General features: G+C 42.8%; 1 protein-coding gene across 2 annotated transcripts in view; it reads right to left on the bottom strand.

The window, feature by feature from the left end:
* LOC144817775 (C-type lectin domain family 4 member F-like) overlaps window positions 1-22,393 on the bottom strand; it is a 449,481-nt gene that overhangs the window by 268,180 nt on the left and 158,908 nt on the right. For both annotated transcript variants that reach the window (XM_078674581.1, XM_078674582.1), the window contains exon 5: window positions 17,254-17,405. In XM_078674581.1, the coding sequence (XP_078530707.1) occupies window positions 17,254-17,405 (152 nt within the window). The remainder of the gene's footprint in view (window positions 1-17,253; window positions 17,406-22,393) is intronic.

The following is a 22,393-nucleotide window of genomic DNA, read 5'->3' as shown; positions in this document are numbered from 1 at the left end:
TTTGGTGGGGAGAGACATTCCGTGAGCTTATACACCAACGACATCCTAGCAACCTTGAAGAAACCTAAGCAGTCTGTGCCGGCATTTCTCCATGAAATGGAATCCTTTAGACAGGTCTCCGGTTTACGGATGAATGTGGGTAAGTCCATGGGCTTATGTCGACGGGAGGAACTAACCGGGGGGAAAGGTGTCCTTTGGAGGGCTGCAGACTTGGGATACAGTTCCATATTTGGGACTAGACATATTCCGTTCCATAGCTCAAACGGTCACGCATAATTATTTCAAGCTCCTTTTGCAAATCACGAAAGACCTCCGGCAATGGCAACAACCCCAACTGTCACTGCTGGGACGTATCGCAGCCATAAAAATATCTATCTTACCCAGGGCACTAAACATATTTCAGACCTTACCGGCCTGGCCACCACCAGGGACACTTCACAAAATACAAATAGCAACACAACAGTTCATTTGGGCGGGGCGCGACCACATATGTGCAGGGATCTTGCCTACCGACCACCGGAGGGAGGGAGGACTGGGTATACCAAATGTTCTGGAATATTTTAGAGCGGTGCCACTTAGGTATCTAGTAGAATTGAGCCAAACTGGATCTGAAAAGCAGTGGCTGTTCCAGGTCAGAGAAGTGGCAAAACTTTCCCTATGAAAGGTTCCCTTCTTGAAGAGACCAGACAGGCCATTGAACCTCAGAGGCTCACCTATTACTATCTCTGTGGCGGGGTGGATGTCAGTTGGGGGTTCACGTCTTTCCCCTCACCGTTGACACCCTTGTTCGACAATCCAAAGTTTACACTGGGGATGGACGAAAGAGCGTTCTCGCAATGGTGTGACTCAGAATTCAAAGGTGCGGGCACCTCTTCAATTTAGATTGGATCTGCCGTTTTCAGAAGTGCAGCAATCCTACGCCATATCGGAATCGAATCAACCAATATTTCCAACTCCGCCACTGGCTCCTCCAGCTAGAAGTAAGACAATTAAGTATGTTAAAAATTAAGTGTACTACGGAAAGTGATCATTCGATGCAGCAAATAATAATAAACACTTATTGGGACAGATTTCAATCGGTTCCAACATTGGATAAGGGAAGTATAGTAACCACTTACAAAAGAGTGAACTGGTCAACCTGAACGACTACCTGAACTTGTAGGCAAAGCCAATGCAATACTGAACGGTAGTGTAGCGTTATCACCTATAGTATCAAAAGCTTGGATTAAATTTGTGCCCGAAGTAACGAAACAGAACTCAAAATCAACAACGAGACGGACCATAGTTCATACTCTTTCACCAACAAAAAAATTAAGGTGTTAAGATTTGAGAAGAGAAATAAAGAAGGTAAAAAACAAGGTAACAACTCAGACGATTGGGGCAAGCAAAAATTACTGAAAAAGGAATTTAAGAAACATGTCTGGCAAGAAAAACGAAAAACAATGGAAGAGTTTTGGCTACAGTTGGTGTTTAATTGTAAACAATCAAACGCCAAAGCATTTTGGAAAACAATAAACGGCCTAAATAAGACTCACAACATAACAGTATCATCAAACATAACAAAAGAAGTTTGGGCTGCGTATGTAAAAACTTTTTTTTTTTGGCGAAGACCAATTGCGGGCAAATGAAAATAATAAAATGAAGCAAACCATCGAATTATCATTACATCATGTGCATGTACCCACTCTTTTTGATACATTGTGTATGCTTACTAGAGTCGAAAAAGTGATTAAATCAGGATGAAGTGACAGTGCTCCCGGACCAAATGGTATCCCACAAGCTCTATTCAAAACATCCCCAAAATATTGGGCCAATCCCATAATGCTACTATTGAAAGAGGTGGAAGATACTGGTATGATTCCAGATCGATGGAGAGGATCTATAATAAACCCTATCTATAAAGGTGGTGACAAAACAAACCCATCCAATTACAGATGAATAGCTCTTATTGAAACAGAAGCAAAATACTATGCATCAATAATATTGGAAGAACTAATTGAGTGGTCAAACGCTATGAATCTGATTCCACCCCAGCAAACAGGTTTCCGGAAGGGGTACGGCACCTCAATCAACTTGTTAACAGTAGCAGCAATTGCGGAAAAAAGAGAAATGTCTAAAGAAGAAATTACAACTTTGCTTTATAAACTTGAAGGCTGGTTTTGATCGGGTGCATCGTCCGCTCCTTTGCGCCAAATTAAGAAATTAGGGGCCAGATGTAGGTAAATAGCATTTACCGATTCTAAAATACCGAATTTTACCGATTCGGTATTTTCGAATCGGTAAATGCTATATAGCCAATCATTCAGTAAAAATTACCGAATCGTTAAGAATCGGTATTTACCGATTTGGTAATTGCCATTCATTCCTATGGGCCCAGAGGCCCATAGGAATGAATTCCTCCTATGGGCCTCTGGGCCCATAGGAATGAATGGCAATTACCAAATCGGTAAATACCGATTGGGTAAAAGGGGGAAAACATTGAAGGGTGGCAGGGTGTCACTTTGACACCCTGTTGCACCCCTCAATTGTGTATGGGTGCACATGTTGCAGACATACACGCCCTAAGGGCGTGTATGTCTGCAACATGGCACTGAAGCAATTTGCATAAAATTGCTTTTTGGGGTGTTTTTGTCATTTACCACCAACTTGTAGTTGGTGGTAAATAACGAATCCTAACATGGGATAAGCACTCATTTAAGTGCTCCCTACATTAGGAATTCGGTAATTTACCAAATCGGTAATTTACCGATTCCTTAAATTTACCAATTTGGTAAATTACCGAATTGTTAATTTTGGCCCCTACATCAGAAAAGCCTATAACCGGCCAGGGTGAACGCCTCCATTTTTAACTTTGCGGCAAAGCTAGGGAAAAAACCTACCAGTGCCATGATGAAACTTTATAATGCGAAATCAGTGGCTACTGCTGTTTATATCAAAAACATAGGGGGGAGGTAGAGCCAATCGCTGGATTCGTGCTCCAATGGTACATGAATAAACAAAAGAAATCCAACTAGTGCTGGGGAGGTTGAGTAATCAAATGGATAATGAAGCACTCATTGTTTGTAAAAATACCCCTCACACACCAACAGGCCCCTTGGTGTCATGCTTCATCATCGGGGTCTTCGCACCCCTCTATCGGGATGCGGCGTGCTGCGACCTACGGCTACGCGGGAGCACTACAGGTGTTGGCTATGTGTGGTGTCCAGTGTGTGGGTAATATTTATAAGTGAGTAGGGTGTGCAGTGAAAGTTAAAAAGTACCTGGCGCTAGAGTGAAAAAGAAAATTTTATTCTGTGCTCTCGCTGGTACTGTTAAAAGAAAGTGCAGGGTGAGGTCTAACCTGTTATGTTGATGAACAGGACCTCTGGTGTGCTTTTTGTGACAGTGACACAAAAAGCACACCAGAGGTCCTGTTCATCAACATAACAGGTTAGACCTCACCCTGCACTTTCTTTTAACAGTACCAGCGAGAGCACAGAATAAAATTTTCTTTTTCACTCTAGCGCCAGGTACTTTTTAACTTTCACTGCACACCCTACTCACTTATAAATATTACCCACACACTGGACACCACACATAGCCAACACCTGTAGTGCTCCCGCGTAGCCGTAGGTCGCAGCACGCCGCATCCCGATAGAGGGGTGCGAAGACCCCGATGATGAAGCATGACACCAAGGGGCCTGTTGGTGTGTGAGGGGTATTTTTACAAACAATGAGTGCTTCATTATCCATTTGATCACTCAACCTCCCCAGCACTAGTTGGATTTCTTTTGTTTATTCATGTACTGCTGTTTATGGCAGTGAACTGTGGGGTTATGTCGTGGGGGAGCTGTTACAGACTGCTGAAAATTCTTCCATGAAGCGCCTCTTGTGTGTCCCAGTTGGAACTTCTAACTTTGCAGTTTATGAAGAGTTGGGGCACAACACTTAAGTGAAATTTTTTCCTTACGCCCGCTGATATGTTGGCTAAACTTGTGGCTAAATGTGGACATTCCATTGACTCATTTGATCATGAAAGACTTTTTGTCCCAGGATAAGGCAATGGTTAAATTACTTGAAATCTAGTTTCTCCAGGCTCGGACGTTTGGATTTGTTTGAACATCCGAGCAGGATTGTAAAAGGGGATGTGGAGGTAATTAAACGGGCTTTCCTCATGGATAGGTGTATGCAAAGGGAAGGTGTGGAGCTTCAAAAACCAACTGTAAGAAAATCTGTTATGCTAAAATCATGGGAATCAATGGAGCCATATTTGACTGGCTCATTGAAGTTTTTGCTAACAAGGTTTAGGTTAGATCTTTGCCACCATCTGCTGATTAGACCAAAAAGTGACATTTTTAATAAATGTGCAGCACCCTGTGGCTGCGACGGAAAGTCTCCACAGGATATGCTGCATTTTATATTCTTATGTAGATTTTATGATTACCCACGCAAACGCTATCTGGTTGCTCTTTTAAAAAAACTTAATTTTAATCAGATCAGACCAGCCCTTATGTACCTACAACTTCTGCATAAGGACAGCATTCTTCAAGTTACTGAATTTTTAAAGCTATGTATAAGGTTGAGAAACTGTTTGGATCAGTGATGGTCCTCTTTGTTGATTTATTTATCTCATGAATTTACTCATTGTATGTCAATAACTGCCCCTTGTATTTTCTGCACTTTACTGTTTACTGTTTATTTTTATATTTATTGAATTTTTAAACTGCTTTGTTGAATATGTGCTTTTATGGTTTGAATCAAAACCGAAATAAAGTCTCTATTGAATTGAATATAACCGGTCGGTAACGGCCGAAATTCGTTATTTCGGCTGTTACCGACCGGTAATAGCCTTCCTACATCTGGCCCTTGGTGCATACAAGAAAAAATGCTAAGAGCAATTGAATCGTTATATACAGATACGTGGATTCAAATCAAAGTAGGGGATGAGACCAAACTGTCAAGGAAAATATCAATGGCTAGGGGCCTTAAGCAAGGGTGTGTGTTAGCCCCACATCTGTTTAATTTATTTATGGCGGATTTGACTCTCCATCTGGATTCAGTTAATGCTCACGCACCAAGATTAGGGCCATTGACTATATCTCATCTAGCATATGCCGACGATATTGTGCTGCTGAATCATACAGAAATTGGACTGCAAAGACTGATCAAAGAAACATCAACGTATACAAAACTCAACACATTAGAAATAAATATTTCCAAAACAAAGGCTATGCATATTGGGAAGAACTTTGGTGCTTCCTTAAAGATCAAGCTGGATAGTCTAGCCATAGAAGAAGTCAGTACCTACAAGTACTTGGGGTTTAATTTCGATAAAAATCTTAACGTTCAAGCGCAATAGCAGTACATGGTTAGGAAGAACAACGCTTTGATACATCCATTCAGCTTGCTAGCAAAAAAACTAGATGGTCACTCCTATCAACCATTGCTTTCAGTAATTAAAGCAAAGTTGCTCCCTTATCTAACTTATGCAAGTGTGGTGATGTATGGTAGGGATGCTAAAATGTTAGACAGCTTACCAACCAAAACTTATAAGCAGGTATTCCATCTGCCCCGTAATTCCTCTCCAGCCCAAATCCGTCTGGAATTTGGATTAACACAGCAAAATATAGCAAGAAGGTATCAGTTTATTAAAACCATGCATAAAATACGAAACAATCAATCCAGTGTTTTCGTTAATGCGTTATGGGAAGCCTTGGTTAATGATGCTAATTCAACTTATAGCAAATACGTCATTACAATCAATAAATGCGGGTAATCTGTGGGACTTAAAATTGCCGCATCCCATGTTTTGCCAGGCCTTGAATAAAGCGGCAAAAATGCACTCACTGATAGAGGATAAAAGTATTTTTTTCACAACGAGCCCATGCATGGATGACAATTCAAATGTACGTCACACTGCAACCTGCAACTTACCTTCAGCTAACATATCCGGTGTACTACAAGAAACAAGAAGAACTGTAGGAGATTTGCTGTCTTTATCAGACAAACTACTTTGGCGATACAATGGACCAAAAACATGTAGACTATGTGACGCCGCAGAAGAAGACTTTGTGCATCTGGTCTGTATATGCCCTGAAATGACGAATGCGCGTCGATTACATTTAAAGTATTTATTCAATGAGCGAGGTATCCGTACATGCAGAACAGCAATCATGAGAAGCTTGGATTCTACTGACCCTCGGCTAAATTGTAAATTAGTGATGTTTTTGCAATTTCACAACAAAGCAGTAAAACAGGCTTGCAAGTAGTATCCAACAACACAGGCTACAATACTGTATGACACTGATAGGAGGACAAAATTGTAGCAAATGACGATATTTAGAACTGTTGAATCATGCTTGCTACATCACCTGCATACGCCACATGATTACTTTGTTGAAAACTGCATAGTACCTGCAATTATGCCCTGAATATATTTTTATAAAATGTTACAATTCATGCTATGTAATATATATTAATGTTTTAATGAAAATGGAGTAACATCCTTTTAACATGTATTTGACCGGTATTTTGTATTGTGATGGTTTTTATTAACTGAAAACAATAAACAATAATCAATCAATCAATCAGAAGTAAGACCTCTGGTGAGCAATGGCTAATGACAAAATACTCGGATAAGAAAATGATCTCTGAACTATACACCATGCTGAGACCACCCGCTCCTTCACTACCCTCAGCGGGCCAGAAACGATGGGTGTGAGAACTGGGGAGGAAACTGACAGAGAAAGAGTGGCGAGACATCTACCATGCAGCTAATCACACGGCCAGCAGGGAAACCGCGGTCAAAGTAGGCACATATTGGTGCCTGACACCAGTCCAGACTAAACAAAGGGAACCCAGACCGCAGTCCGATGTGCTGGCGAGGCTTCAAGAAAGAAGGTACACTACTCCATTTACTTTGGGACTGCAAGGAACTGATGGGGTACTGAACCACAATTTTAGATGACATCGACAGACAGTTTGAGACCGAAATCCTGCGCTTCCCGGTTTACACAGTACTAGGGCTCCCCAACCCAATTACTTATCCGTTGAAATCCATCAGGGGGAAACAAATAGGTTTGGCCCTGGAGGTGGCTGTCCAACACATCCTCTCTCTCTGTGGCACGCAGACCCGACCGACACACACGAGTTGGTTACACAAACTATGGTACATTATAGGCAAGAAAACAGATACAGGCCTCTCTTACAAACTCTGAAGAGACCTTCAGGGCTACCTGGTGCCCTCTAAGGTCCCTATTGGCGATGGAATTGAATGAGGTGACCTGCCCAAAATACATTCGACTTCACTGGCTCCCGGAGACAAAAGGAGGCTACCTGATCTGCAGTGCAATAATAAACCTCGGGCCATAAAGGGACAGACACTAAAAACAACAGTTCGGGGGATGGAAGAGGGGCAGGAGTTTGGGGGTAGTTAGTTTTTTGATATGCTTAGTAAGGGCAAGCCTCGTATCCTGCTTTGACCACTCTCCTCACCTCACCACGAGGACATTCCGGTGCTCCTGCATGATTATATTTGCTCACGTGGACTGGAGGGAGGGGGGATATAATGGGACTGGGGTACAAGAATGCCAAAAAGTCAATAAAACAAAGTTAAACATAAAATAAATTGCCAGTAATGTGTTTTAGCCTGGGCCATACATCAACTAATGCATGTTCAGGGAGAAGTTGTTGTAAAGCTTTATACACCTTGGGTTTCTTACCCGACATACTTATCTCCCCCTGGTCCCTTAATAGCTTTTTCAAGTTGAATATTGAAATCCCCAGAGAGAATTAAGGGTGTTGCCCAATTACCTAAGTCTGTTTTTAGATACTCAATAACTTGATAGTACCCATCGTACATGGGGTTTGGTGCGTACACCCATCGTACATGGGGTATGGTGCGTACACCCATCGTACATGGGGTACGGTATGTACACCCCATGATTGCAGGGGTACGCACCGTACCCCTGCGATCATGGGGGGTACGCACCATACCCGGGGGGGCTGTTCCGTACCTGTTTCAGCGCGAACTCTGCTTTTATGGCTGTTTTTAGCTCCCGTAGAAAAAGGGTCATACGGTGCGAACCCGACTCGTATCGTACTTGCTGGGTCGTAAAAACCAGCCGCGAACCGTACATATGTCGCGTACAGCGGGTTCCCAAGGAGAATCGTACGGAGATTAGAGTCATACAGTCTTTGTACGAGTCGTACCGAGAACGGCTCCTGGTACGAATCGTACTTCGCCATATGTACAGGGGACGTTGCAGGGTACGATTCGTACGGGAAAAACGCTTCGAACGGCTATTCGGAGCGCTTTTTCCCGAATCGAAATCGGCCCCTAAATGTGCACACAGTTAAACATGTCATTTATCCTCGTTTGAAACAGTATATTACATTTCCTGGCTTTCTTGACTTCCTCTTTCTTTCCTTAATAAATTCCGACACAGCTACTGACTTTTTTGTAATTTTTACCCCCCCTTGGTAGCCACCCTCCTCCCCAAAACGCAGCCACCTCCCCATCCTGCCTCCCCTACCTCTGGAGGACACCACCCCTTTCCCCAACAAGGAGGCTAATAGACCCAACGTCTACAGTGATGGAGAGCCTCGTAACCACCCCTGACCACCTGCGTCTCCTTGTTGCTTTCTACCCTTCCCACACCCATAAGTGGCACACACTATAAACAAAAACCTTTTATGCATAATAGTGAAATTTTCTTAGGTATACAGAATGATACATATTTCAAAATCTATTATCTAGGAGAAGTAATACAGGACATTCCGGCATTATTATTATTTATGCTATCTGCATCCACCCCTCATTATATCTTATATCTTATTTCCCTAGTGCTTAATCTCTTGCAGTTACTCTTTCGTCTTCAAGTCAGAGGAAAAAAATCTTGTTTTTGTCTTCATAAATAATTTTCAATTTGGCTGGAGCTAAGAGAAATGCTTGAAAAGGAGCAATTAACTGTCTGAATTGCCATCGCTTTTCCACTGTAGTTGGGCAAAAATCAGGGCGAACAAAGAATTCCACTCCTGCCGCCTTTTGCTGTCTATCTGGTCTGTCTAAATCAAATAACACCTGTCTCGCCAAGAAATTAGAAAGACATATCAATATGGCTCAAGGCCTTGTATTAGCCTAGTTTTGCCTGACTTCAAAAGGGAATCTGTGGGCTCGCTGTACCTCAATATCCCATGACCATTGGACTAGCTCAGGAAAAGCCTCGGTGAAGAGCTTAACAACACATTTACGGGGGTGTCACCCCTCAACCCCTTCGGGTATACCAAGAATTCTTAAATTGTTCCACCTTAGGCGATTTTCCATATCCTCAATTTTCCAGGATAAGTCGTCCCTATGTGTTGTTAGCACCTCGGTTGTCATCTTCTGTGCTACCATAGCGTCCTCTAAGGTCGAGATTCTGGTCTCAGCTTCCGTTATCCTTACCCCGATTTCTGAACCAGTTTTAGTCATCCGCCGTACCGAGTTCTGTAATTTCCTGCACGCACCTTGAGTTTTTAGGCTTTCTGCCCGACTTTCTTCCCTGTGGGCCATCATTGTCTCGTATATGGCTGTTAGTGAGATATCCCCTGACTGTCCTATCGTGTTCCATTGATCTTGTCTGCCCACAGAGAGTTCATTGTTGTGGTCATTTCCAGCCCTTCCCTTAGAATACTGTACTAGCTCCGTTTATCTATTGACCCGATCTGATGCATGTGGAACAGGTTTCTTGCGTATTGTCCCTGTACTAGATGTTCTTGCATTTCTCCCCGGGGGCTCCTCCTCGGAACACATACAGCTGGTCTCACTCCAGCGTCCACTTGTTAAGTTGAGGGGATCCTCGGATATCCATAAAGATTCATCCCCAGAGGAGCTGGAATGGTCTGACAGTGAGAAAAAGGACCCCCCGGCATCTACCTCCATCGTACTAACCACCTCAGTATCTGATCCCTCCTTAGAGCCACCATTCTTTTTCGGGGGTGACCTACCACCAGGCATTGTCACTGCTTCTATTTCCAGGTTAAACCCTTGCCTGCGGGGCTCATTCCCCCGCTGTGCTGGGGGCCGGGGGTGCACACAGAGCCCCGGTGCTCATGACGAGGCATGGTGGCCGTGTGCTCATGACGAGCTCGTCATGGCCACACCCGTTTCTTCAGAACGTTCAGCACAGCAGGGGAAGTAGCCCCGCGTGTGAGCGTTCTGACCATTATGACGAGCTCAGTTCATCATGAACACAAGGCCACCGTGGCTCATGACAAGCTGAGCTCGTCATGAGCATGGGAGGGGTTAACTGAGACCTCCAAGGCCCCCATTGTTATCGGGCATTCCCTCCTTAGACCCGGGTTTGTTTTCTTTTCATTATAGCATCAAAGAGTCCCTCGGGGGTTTCCCCCCTGCTCTCACAGTCTTGGGCACACTCTGTCCTGTGGCCCCCTCCTCTGCCTCACTCACCTTAGCCAGGCTTTCCAATGTATTTGCTCCCTTAGCGGTGTCATGTCCTTAGCCTTGCCCCTGCTTACCGCCTCTCTTCGCCGAGACAAAAATTGCAGGAGTCACTTTTTTCTGCCCTTCCAAGCTGTGAATCGGGCTGCTACTATGTTCCTTTGCAGCCACTCCACCTCGTTATTCGCTTTGGTAACTTTCAACAGGTTTGTTCTACAGCACTGCATTCCCTCCTACAGCGTCTTGCCGGATCTTGCGTTCTTCGGCAGCATTTCTTCTCGAGTCCCGGCCCGGTCCGCTGTCGAGTCAGCAGCACGCTCACGATAGGCCAGTGACAGCCAAAGTACCCTGCATACTCCATGGAGCCGGAACAATCACGGAGAGTGGAGCCTTGAGGTAATAAGAATCCACAGCATCCCAGTGATTTTCAATAGCCGTGCTCCGCCTTTGACCTTTTCGCCACTTAGCCTTCATTCACTCGTATCTCACTCATCTCTGTAGCCCCCGGAGTCACCATAACTCTTCTCAATGTGTCATACGCCAGTCCATCTAACAGCGGGGAAGAACACGGGATGGCAGGTTACGAGCACTCACTCGGCCGAGTGACTAGCCGCCATCTTGCCTCCGGGTATACACATTACTCATGTCCCCATCAAAAGGTGACGAGGTTAGATCATTTTTTTATAACAAAAACGCTCCTAAAAGAAGAACAAATAAGGATCTCTCCCTGTATAACATCGGATCATAATCCAGTTGTGCTCAGACTTGCAATGCATGGCTTAATACGATCTAGAAATACATTCACCTTTGATAAGAAAATATTAGTAAATGAGGAGTTTGTCAGTCATATTCGTAAATGGGTGATAGAATTTTTAGCCATAAATCGCGACTCTACTGAACCTGGTATAGTCTGGGACGCAATGAAAGCTGCACTCAGGGGGGAGAAACTGAGCTTTGGATTACTTGTTCAGAAGCAACTTAGACAACATTAGTTGCAGATATATGAGGATTTATGTATGACCCTTCCGTGTGATAGAGGGGGATGGGCAGTTCCCAATTTTTAGTTTTATTACTGGGCATGCTTACTACAGCATATTAGGATTTTATTGGTTGGAACATGTAGGGGATGTGCCTCATATATTCCAGCTGTTACTAGCCCAAGGACAGAGAGAACTTTTTTTTAAATTCTTGAGCCCAGTTACTACAAAAAGACTCGCTTCAAGGTGCTTTAGGCCGCCCATAAAGCCTAGCTCCAGATAAGGTGAAACCTAAATATAGGCAGGATAAATTAATATACCCCCACAGATGCAACAACACTGCTTCCAGCTATATTTCTAGATGGTATTATGAATAGATAGAGAAGCAAAAGAATTACAATCATGGGCCAGTTGGTAGATAGTAATGGTGTAAACGTCACTGATGGCTAACTATGATCTTCCGAAATCAGATTTTTTTAAGTACCTACAGATTCTGGACTTACTGTCTAGCCCGAGAAGGACAACCTCTTAGAAACCGTGAAGGCTCGGTGAAAAATTGGGAGTATATATCAGGCACTTATTGATTTGCAAAAGGATGATGTTGAGGCACAAAATGATAAATGGAATACTAGATTGCAGGTAGAAGGTAATATCTTACAAGAGTCTATGGGGCTGATTACGACCGCCTGCCATCGTTGGTGCAAAAGGGACCCCCACCATAGGTGCGGCGGCCCCGCAAACGAATTAGGATGCGCCCACCACACTGGCGGGCGCATCCTGTTTGTTTACATTGCGACGAGTGGCAGCACCCGCCACAATGTAAAAATACAGGTTTTGCATGTGCATGTACAATGTGGCAGGCACCATGCGGTGCCTGCCATGCACATGCAGGGGGTACCATAGGTACCCCCATGTGCAGCACCCCACCCCCCTGGGGGCCCACAACGGGCCCCTGAAGGCATTCTGCACCTGTCTTTTTGCGGCGGGAACTCCACAGCAAAAGACAGGCATCATAATGCCAATGGCGGGGCCTGCACGGCACCGCCTCCATTATCTCATGGTACCTGGCAAGGCGGGCTGAAAAGGCCTGCCTTGCGGGACCATGGCGGAAGGTCTTTCCGTCCGCCGAGGTACCTTACCCATTTTCACCGCCATCCTAATTTGGTGGTGGGAATATTCAGGGTGATGGCGGGAAATCCACCACCGCCATCGTAATCGGCCCCTTTGTTCTTAGCTGATAAACTTTTAATATCCTCAAATTTGAAAACACACCAATACAAAACTATGTTTAAGTTATTTATACGCCTGCTAAAATTGCGCGATAGGGTTGAATAAATGAGGATAAATGTACCTGATGTGGGGAAAACAGGTGGATATAGTTCACATGCTTGTTACATATCCAGATTTGAAATTGCTGATAGATAGGATGCAGATTTTTCTAACTGAAGTAACTGGGGCGCATATTGACATAAACCCAATAGTTTTGCTACTGAGGGTTGTGGAGGATGAGGGGTCTACACGTGGAATGTATTTATATAGGTATCTAATATATTGTTGTTGCAGTTGCAAGACTGTGTATAGCTTCATTTCGGTGCCAGAAAGAACCCCCTACGTTTGAAATGTGGAGAGGAAGACTATTTGCCATTTGCAAACTTGAAGTTAGTCTGTATGCGCTCAAAGGGTCATGGAAATGAAGACTGGCCAGATAGATAAGGGGGGCTTTAACGGAATTTATGACACCAGTACTACAAGATGTCAACTAGGCCTTGCTCCGCTAGGAAGGCTTTATTCTTTATATATTTGTGTGTATAATACTGTATTTAGCAGTAATATGCTTTATGATGTTGTTTAATGCCCTATGTTATCCCCCTTACTGTGCTTTGTTTTTTCTTTTTATTCCTTTTTTCTTTTTTTCTACCCTTGTGTTGCTTATGTGTTTTCTCTTGTTTTAGAACCTGTGCTGTTCTCTGTATTTGTCTACTGGCTTAATATATATATATATTTTAAATAAATAAATAAATTGCCATATCATCGCATAGCTTCTGCGTAGCTATGATCTTGTTGCTTACACATGCCGGCTTAGATAGGTCCTACACTATATTAAAAATAGTTCTGGCCTTATTTGGAGCTTGCAGAATAGTTTTTGCATAGTATTCGGCCTTTGATCTAGCAATTGCTTCCTTGTATATATTCAGTTGAGTTGTATAGGTTCTTTTATTAATTTCAGCATTTTCTCTCTGCCTGTTTACACTCATTCCGCAGTACTCTCAGATCCTCACTATGCCAGAGGGCAGACAGTTTATCTCTAGTCTTTAGCCTCTTTACTGGTATTCTATGAGCCAGAGTTTTGTTTATATGAGCACAAAGGGTTAGATAGTTTTCTCTCACTAGTTTATTGCGGTCCAAAAAAACTTTCCCCATTAGTAATGGAGTTTCATGGTTTTTTAGTAATCTGGGCCAATCTCTTCCCTTTCGAAAATTCCCAGGGTAAGTTGCTTTAATATTTGCTCTGTGTAGTACTAGCAAAAAGTGGATTATAAAGTGATCAGTCCAGCATAGATGCAATACTTCAACCACTCTGGACTCAGTGGCGTTGGCAAATATTACATCTAGGATATGTCCTCTTTGGTGTGTTGATTCTAACACTAACTGTTGCATGTTGAGACTCTTGCATGCCTGTACTAGTTCACTCAGAGCCGTAATTGAGTCCCCATTGTCCCTGAGGTTAAAGTCACCCAGTAAAATCAACCTGGAGTGGTTTAGTGACATATTATACACAATGTTAATCAATGCCTGACATTGAGGGCTCTGACCTCTAGGGGGCCTGTAACACACAATACCTGTGAACACTTGTCCCCTAGCCTCTTTAAGGGAGAACCTTAAAAGTTCTACACCCTAGACATCATCTATATGAAGTGGAGTAAAATTCTATTTTCTTTTAATATTACTTCAACCCCTCCTCCTCTTCCATTAATTAGGGGCTTATGAAAGGCTTTGTATCCTGAGGGGCAGGCTAGGCCTAGTTCCACTGTTGAGTCACTCCGAGTCCAAGTTTCTGTTAGAAACAGAGCATCAAAGGCATGACATTGCAACATGATAAAGATCTCCTGATGTTGCTTAACTAGGGATCTAGCATTAACCAGGCCACATTGTAAGTTATCCGGAGATGTGCCTGCCAAGGGGGTAGTTCCTTTATCCAAATTAACCGCTCCAGGACCCATAGCATCTTGCTTACCTATGTGTAAAAGATGTTCCCTTAAATAGCGTAATCTAGTATTGCCGGGTGAATGGTATTCTTGACCGGCAGCATGGCTGGCACTGTGAGCGGCCTGACCCAGACGGGTTTGCCTCTGGGGCACCTCCGGCGCACACCCACGACACACCCACTGCATGTGCTGCTTGCTTGCATTCCCCTGCCTCAAGTAAAGGGGGGGCATTCTGAACCAAGCCTGGGCCCGACACAACCCTCAGGCCTCCTCTGCTCCCTGTCCTAACTTCTCCTCATCTGGACATCAACACCAAGGCTCAAACCGCTGCGCTCTCTCCAAATCTGTGACTCAGCTAGCAGGAGCTTCAGTCAGTTTAGATATTCACTAGCCTAGGAAAAGCAGTCACAACAGAGTCTGCTGGGCAGTCTCCTGATGCAGGTGATGCAAAAGGGCCTTCTTAGCTGTGGTTGCGGTGCTCCTGCCATAAAAGTTTGCCACAGCTCAGGGACCTCACCCTCCACAGCATCCGGGAAGCACCACCTTCTGCAGACTGTGATGCAGAGAAGTGAGGCACACCATCGGCATCTCCTCCAAGCACCCTGGTGTAGTGGTGGCACGTGTTATGCAATGCAGGCCTCCCACGTCGGTGCGCAGGAGTTCCTCTACCAATCACAGATTCAAGGGGCACCATGTGGTCTTCTCACACAGGTTAGCAATGTGTCACCATGCGACCTGCCCGACTTCGCCACCAGGTAAGCGTGATCTCTGACGCATCAATGTATACCGCAGTTGCCCACATGCTCAGCCTGACCCGGCCTGGCTCCACCATCAGTCAGAAGTGACTCCATAGCACCGGCACATTCCCACTCCGGGACTCAGACGAAGGCCCAGCGAGGCCTCCAGGCCCCAAGGATTGTCCGCACTTCCAGGCATCGGCCCCCATAGTGTCACATGGATGGTGCAATGAAAAGTGCTGCATCACTGTTTTTACCCAGCAATGCACCACTTTTCATAAATTAGGATTTGATTCTGCATTTCCTCTTCCTGTGGGACTCTGGCTCGTCATCCTGGCTGTTGTGGGATTTGAGGGGATGGGGAGTTGGCCTGTACTGAACTTAGTCCTGGCTGCTCCATTTTGAATTCCGGTGATTTTTTGTTTTTTTTTCCTTAGAGGTGTATCAGTAAGCTCTTTTTGCCTCTAGATGCTGACAAGTGACATTGGGCTGACTAACTTTAATTTTTATGCCACTAATTGGGCAGTTTTCACTTCTTTCTCCTTAGCGTCAAGATTTTTAATGCTGTGACGCTAGATTTAGCAGCAATTTTTGCCACAGCTAGCTGATCTTAACGCCATGTAACGACATATTGTAAATATGTCGCAAACATGGACAGGAAATTCAGCGATAGACAGCGGTAAAAAAAATTGCCCCTAAGCAACATCAAAACTTTTTTGGGGCAATTCTTGTAAATATGCCCCTCTGTTTGGACACCTCAGAATGTGGACTTACATGTGCCATACAATCTCTGCACACCCCACAATGAGGACTTGCATGTGCCTTACATTCTCTGCAGACAAAGCCTGGGCGGAGTGACCAAAAAACCCTGCCATGCTACGCGGAGTTCCGCAAATGGTGGAGTGAGCTTCGTCACGCCTGTTTGCATTGATTTTCAGTGCCGGGTGTTTCTCTTGTGCTGGAAACTCAACAGGAACGGCACTATGTGCAGCACTAGAGGTGCTCCTTCTTTTCTGATACTCGGGTAGATTTTCTACTCGAGGTACAATGTTCTCAACACAAACAGAAGTTTTCTCAAAGCGTGCGGTCCCGACCGCCATATGTTAAGAAATCTCGTCGGCAGGTTGATTTTCCTCGCTCACCCTCACCAACTTGACATTGGGAGTGGGAGTGAGGAAATATCTTGCCAGGAGGTAGATTTTACTCGCTCGTGCTCGTCAATTTAATGTTGGAGAGCGCAAGGTAGGACAAAAACTGCTCTTCGCTACGCTGGCTGAGTTTTGCAGAACTCTGCATGCTCCATGCAGCCCAGAGTGTGGAAAACGTTGCACATTCCCATGAACAAAGCAGAGTTCACCACCAGAGCTTACTGCAGACCTGACAATGAGGACTTACATGTGCCATAATATCCTGTTTGCACACCTCAGAATGAGGAGTTACAGGTGCCATACATTCTCAGCAAACCAACAATGAGGGCTTGCATGTGCCTTACATGCTCTGTTTGCACACCTCAAAATGTGGAGTTGCATTTACAATCTTCTCCTCTCTCTTAAGGTGTGTGAATGGGGTGCAAAGTGTTCACCTTAGGAACACCACACCTTGTGCTGCTAGTGCTTACCATGCATGCGATTAATGCCCAGGCTAATGTGCTAATATGCTGGGAGTCAGGCACTACTCTGAGTAATAGTAAAAACCATTTTTTACAGGTGTTATGAATAGCAGAAGTGAGGCTGAAGGGTTATTTGAAGAGGTTCCTTTGTGATATTTACATTACTGACGTATATTCTCTTGGTTCACTAATTCCAGTTTCTTTCAAGGTGGGGAAATAGGAGGCTCCTGTCTGTGGCCTCATGTAGCCCTCTTTCCTTTCAATAACACACTCACATGCATGTTTCACAATAAAATTATCTCACCTGCTCTTCGACTGTTAAAACTGATGAGAGATGAGCGTTGTAGCTCCGACAGAATGTTTCCGATTCATTCCAGTTCCCCCTTTGCTTTGAGAAATAATACAGATTGTTGTTGTTCCAACGCCAGGTGTTTTCAGGCAGGGAGAAGAACTTTTCTACAAATAAAGGGATTCATGGGGCAAATTAATGGTGCAAAGAGATAGATTGTATGATGCAAGGTGGCTAATAACATTTCAGGTTGTGGCGATCTACACGGCCATATTATCAAGAAAGGGCGATACATTATCACCGCTTTTATCGGCAGGAAACTGACGCTAAATCGGCGATAATGGGCTTGATAATATGCCCTTGTGAATTCCTATAGAAGCCAAGGTTAAGGTGTTAACCTGGGCTTCTATGGGAATTCATAAGGGCCCATTATCGCTTCTTTAGCGGTAGTTTCCTGTCGATAAAAGCAGCGATAATGTATCGCCCTTTCTTGATAATATGGCCCACAGTTTTTTAATGGATTCATTTATTTGGGGCAGGTGTAGACGTTCACCTATAGGTATCTAAAACCTAACCTAAAGTCATTGGATGCCTGAGCACCAGATTCACAAAGGTGAACTTACACTTTTGTGTAAGTTTATAATTGTTTGCTGTTCATAGACCTCTTTTACTAGTAGTATCTTACGACTGCCGAATCTATGCACATAAAAAGATAAGGCAGTCCTATCTTTTTATGTACAGAGACTCCGCAGATGTAAAGATACTACTAGTAAATTCTTTTGTGAATCAGGCCTTGAGTATCTAAAACACATTCTTGACTTGAAACTAAGGCCTGAACTTAAAAAAAAAGCAAGGTCCTTAGAGCCTTCATGAATTTCAGAAATGATGGTTGTAACCATAGCGCCAAGAAAATTCCAAAGCCTAGCAGCTGCAACCGAGAAAGCTCTGCCTCCGACAGAAGAACTTGGGGGCATATTATCAAGGGGGTTTATCTCCGCTTTTTTGGCTTTAAAAGCCAAGAAAGCAGAGATAAAATTATCTCCCTATTACCTAGCTGTCGCTAACACCAGTTAGCGACAGCTAGTAGGAGATAGCGACCATCTTGGGCCCCACTTTGCATGTCAGTGATATTTATCACTAATGACATGCAAAGTGGGCGTGCCAAGATGTTAGCGACTGGAAACAGTCGCTAACATCGCTATCTCCTATTACCAACTTTTGGAGATATTCGCGCTAAGCACGAATATCTCCAAAAACTAACACCTGCCCTGAGCAGTTCTTAGCCATGTTATCCAATGGGAGGTGGATAACATGGCTAAGAGCATTAGCTCGGTAATGCATGAATATCGCTGACTTTTCAGCGATATTCATGCATTGCGGCCGTTTTTTATCGCATTTGCGATAAACCTTGATAATAGCAAGGTTTATCTTAGAATAATTAATGACGATGCTTAGCGTTAAAAAATTCGTTGCTAAGCATCGTTAGCGCTAAATATCGCTTAACGTTGGTAATATGCCCCTTGGAGACTGTCACTAGGCTGCTAGTAGTGTGACCTGCACTATACAGTAATTTATTTGTGAACCTGTCCTTCTGTAATCTCACTCCTTATACACTCAGGCTGCCTTACAGTCAATCTACCAAAAGAATTGGGGGTATATTTATCATTATATCATGCTGTGCGCACCTTGCTGTGCTGCACTGCATGACAGAGGAAGGGCAGGAATGTGCTGTACTTAACATTGTATGGCACAGTCCTGGCTTTTTCCTGTGCTGGCGCACAATGTGCTGCATAACGGCAATGCAGGTGCCCTTGCCCTGTGTTGTAACACCATCCTGCACAAAAACAATCTCCTGAAGCATTTTTCTCTCTCTCTGTGTGCTGCGGAATGCTGCAGCACACATAGAAAAAGGAAAAAATGAGGAGAAATAACATATTTTTCCTCGTTATGTCTCACCATCAAGTAGCGTAGCATTGTGCTGCATTCCCAGGTCTACCACTTATGGTAAATCGGGCAATGCAGCTAACTCCATAGGATTTGCATGGGAAAACCCTCATACCACCCATGGGACGCCTCTCTGCGGCTGAGTAATGCAACCAAATGATTTGCGATGCGTTGCGTTACTTTGGATTTATCAAGGCACTCAGGGCAATGCAAGGGGGCTTCGCACAGGTAACCAGTCTAAATATCGAGTTTTTATTATCGACTAGACATAATATCGAGTCAAAAATATAGAATAGACATAATATCGACTAGACATAATATAGACTACCAAAATATCGACTAGAATATTTTAATATCAAATAGAATGGACATAATATCAAATCAAAAATATAGAATGGACATAATATTGACTAGACATAATATAGACAACAAAAATATCGAATTTTAGGTAATTTAATATTAATTTTAATTTTTTGTGTAATATAATTCTGTAGCGGGTTGTGGGTTTATAGGGGAATAGGGTGGGTAGTAATTTAATTATAATTAATTAAATATGTCAATTTATTTATTGTTATTTATTTAGAATTAATTGTTAATTAATTATTAATTGGTAATTAATTAAAATATAATTGGTAATTAATTGTAATTGATTAATTCATAAATATGTTAATTTTAGTAATTTATTTTCTGTAGCGGGTTGTGGGTTTGTAGGGGAATAGGGTGGGAAGTATTTTAATTATAATTAATTAAATATGTTAATTAATTAATTGGTATTTATTTAGAATACATTGTCAATTAATTTTTAATTGGTAATTAATTATTTTTAATTGATAATTAATTTTTATTAATTGATTAATTGATAATTATGTGAATATTATTATTTTATTTTTAGTAGCGGGTTGTTGGTTTATAGGGGAATAGGTTGGGAAGTAATTTAATATAATTAATTAAACATGATAATTAATTAATTGGTATTTTTTCAAAATACATTGGTAATACATTTTTTATTGGTAATTAATTCTTAATTGGTAATTAAAATGTATTAAGTGATTACTTTATAATTATGTGATTTATATTATTTATTTTCACTACAGTGGGGATATTAAAATTTACCCCTATGCTATCCAACGTTTTCCCTACTGTTACAGTCTCTGGAGTGGGAATAGTAATTTTTACCCCTACGCAATCCTACGCTTTCCCTACTGTTGCACTCTCTGGAGTGGGAATAGTAATTTTTACCCCTACGCTATCCAATGCTTTCCCTACTGTTGCACTCTCTGCAGTTGGAATAGTAAATTTTACCCCTACGCTATCCAATGCTTTCCCTACTGTTGCACTCGCTGGAGTGGAAATAGTAATTTTTACCTCTACGCTATCCAATGCTTTTCCTACTGTTGCACTCACTGGAGTTGGAATAGTAATTTTTACCCCTACGCTATCCAACGTTTTCCCTACTGTTGCACTCTTTGGAGTGGGAATAGTAATTTTTACCCCTACACTATCCAACGTTTTCCCTACTGTTGCACTTGCTGGAGTTGGAATAGTAATGTTTACCCCTACGCTATCCAATGCTTTCCCTACTGTTGCAGTCTTTGGAGTGGGAATAGTAATTTTTACCCCTACGCTATCCAACGCTTTCCCTACTGTTGCATTCGCTGGAGTTGGAATAGTAATTTTTACCCCTACGCTATCCAAAGCTTTCTCTACTGTTGCACTCTCTGGAGTTGGAATAGTAAATTTTACCCCTACGCTATCCAATGCTTTCCCTACTGTTGCACTCGCTGGAGTGGGAATAGTAATTTTTACCTCTACGCTATCCAATGCTTTACCTACTGTTGCACTCACTGGAGTTGGAATAGTAATTTTTACCCCTACGCTATCCAACGCTTTCCCTACTGTTGCACTCTTTGGAGTGGGAATAGTTATTTTTACCCCTACGCTATCCAATGTTTTCCCTACTGTTGCACTCGCTGGAGTTGGATTAGTAATTTTTACCCCTACGCTATCCAACGCTTTCCCTACTGTTGCAGTCTTTGGAGTGGGATTAGTAATTTTTACCCCTATGCTATCCAACGCTTTCCCTACTGTTGCACTCGCTGGAGTTGGAATAGTAATTTTTACCCCTATGCTATCCAACGCTTTCCCTACTGTTGCACTCGCTGGAATTGGAATAGTAATTTTTACCCCTACGCTATCCAACGCTTTCCCTACTGTTGCCCTCTGTGGAGTGGGAATAGTAATTTTTACCCCTACGCTATCCAAAGCTTTCTCTACTGTTGTACTCTCTGGAATAGGAATAGTTATTTTTAACCCCTACGCTATCCAACGCTTTCCCTACAGTTGCTCTCACTGGAGTGGGAATAGTAAATTTAAACCTTTCGCTATCCTACGGAAAAATATTGTATATGTTTTGTTAATAATATGTATATATAGATATATATATATATTTAAAAATATATATATATTTTCAAGTTACAATAATTATTTATTAATTTTAAGTTTATTTAAGTATTTTAAGTATGTTTGAATTAATTATATTTATTATTATAGTACTTTAAAATTACTTTCAAGATATTTAAAAAAATCGATATTTTGACTGTCTATATTTTTTCCTATCGATATTTTGGAGTCAATATTTTTGTACTTACCTGTTTGTAGATAGGAAGTCGATATTTTGGCATTCTATATTTTTACCTCAATATTTTGACTGTCTATATTTTGACTGTCGATATTATGTCAGTGATCCCTTTGCACGGATTGATAAAATGCATCTTAAGGGTTGCATCACTTACACACTCCGCTGCATGGTGCAAAAGTGACGCAACCCTTTGATAAATATGGCCCTGGATTCCTAGGGCCTCATTTACACAGACGTGGCAGAGGGCAACACTGCAAGTCATTTTGCTAAGTTGCTCTATTCCAAATTGAGAGGGCAGGAATGCACCGTATATACAAGATACGGTGCATTCCTGTCCTTTCAGCCAATGCAGGTGTCCAATTTTCAGCCCAGCGCCTACTCAGGCACCCTGGCACATGGTGCAAGGGTGTCTGTGTTGTTGGCATGATTGTTTTTGTGCAGGAAAGGGGTACCTTCCTGCACAAAAACAATCAAAATAGGTTTTTTCCATGGTCTATGTGTGCTGCAGAATGCAGCACATGGAAAGAGGAAAAAACGAGGCAAAATGTAAATATTTCTCCTCCTAACGCCTTT

This window comes from Lissotriton helveticus, chromosome 2_1 (assembly GCF_964261635.1).
Source record: "Lissotriton helveticus chromosome 2_1, aLisHel1.1, whole genome shotgun sequence".
Lineage (NCBI taxonomy): Eukaryota > Metazoa > Chordata > Amphibia > Caudata > Salamandridae > Lissotriton > Lissotriton helveticus.
The sequence above is the reverse complement of the archived record's forward strand: the minus strand, read 5'-3'. Positions and strand labels throughout refer to the sequence as shown.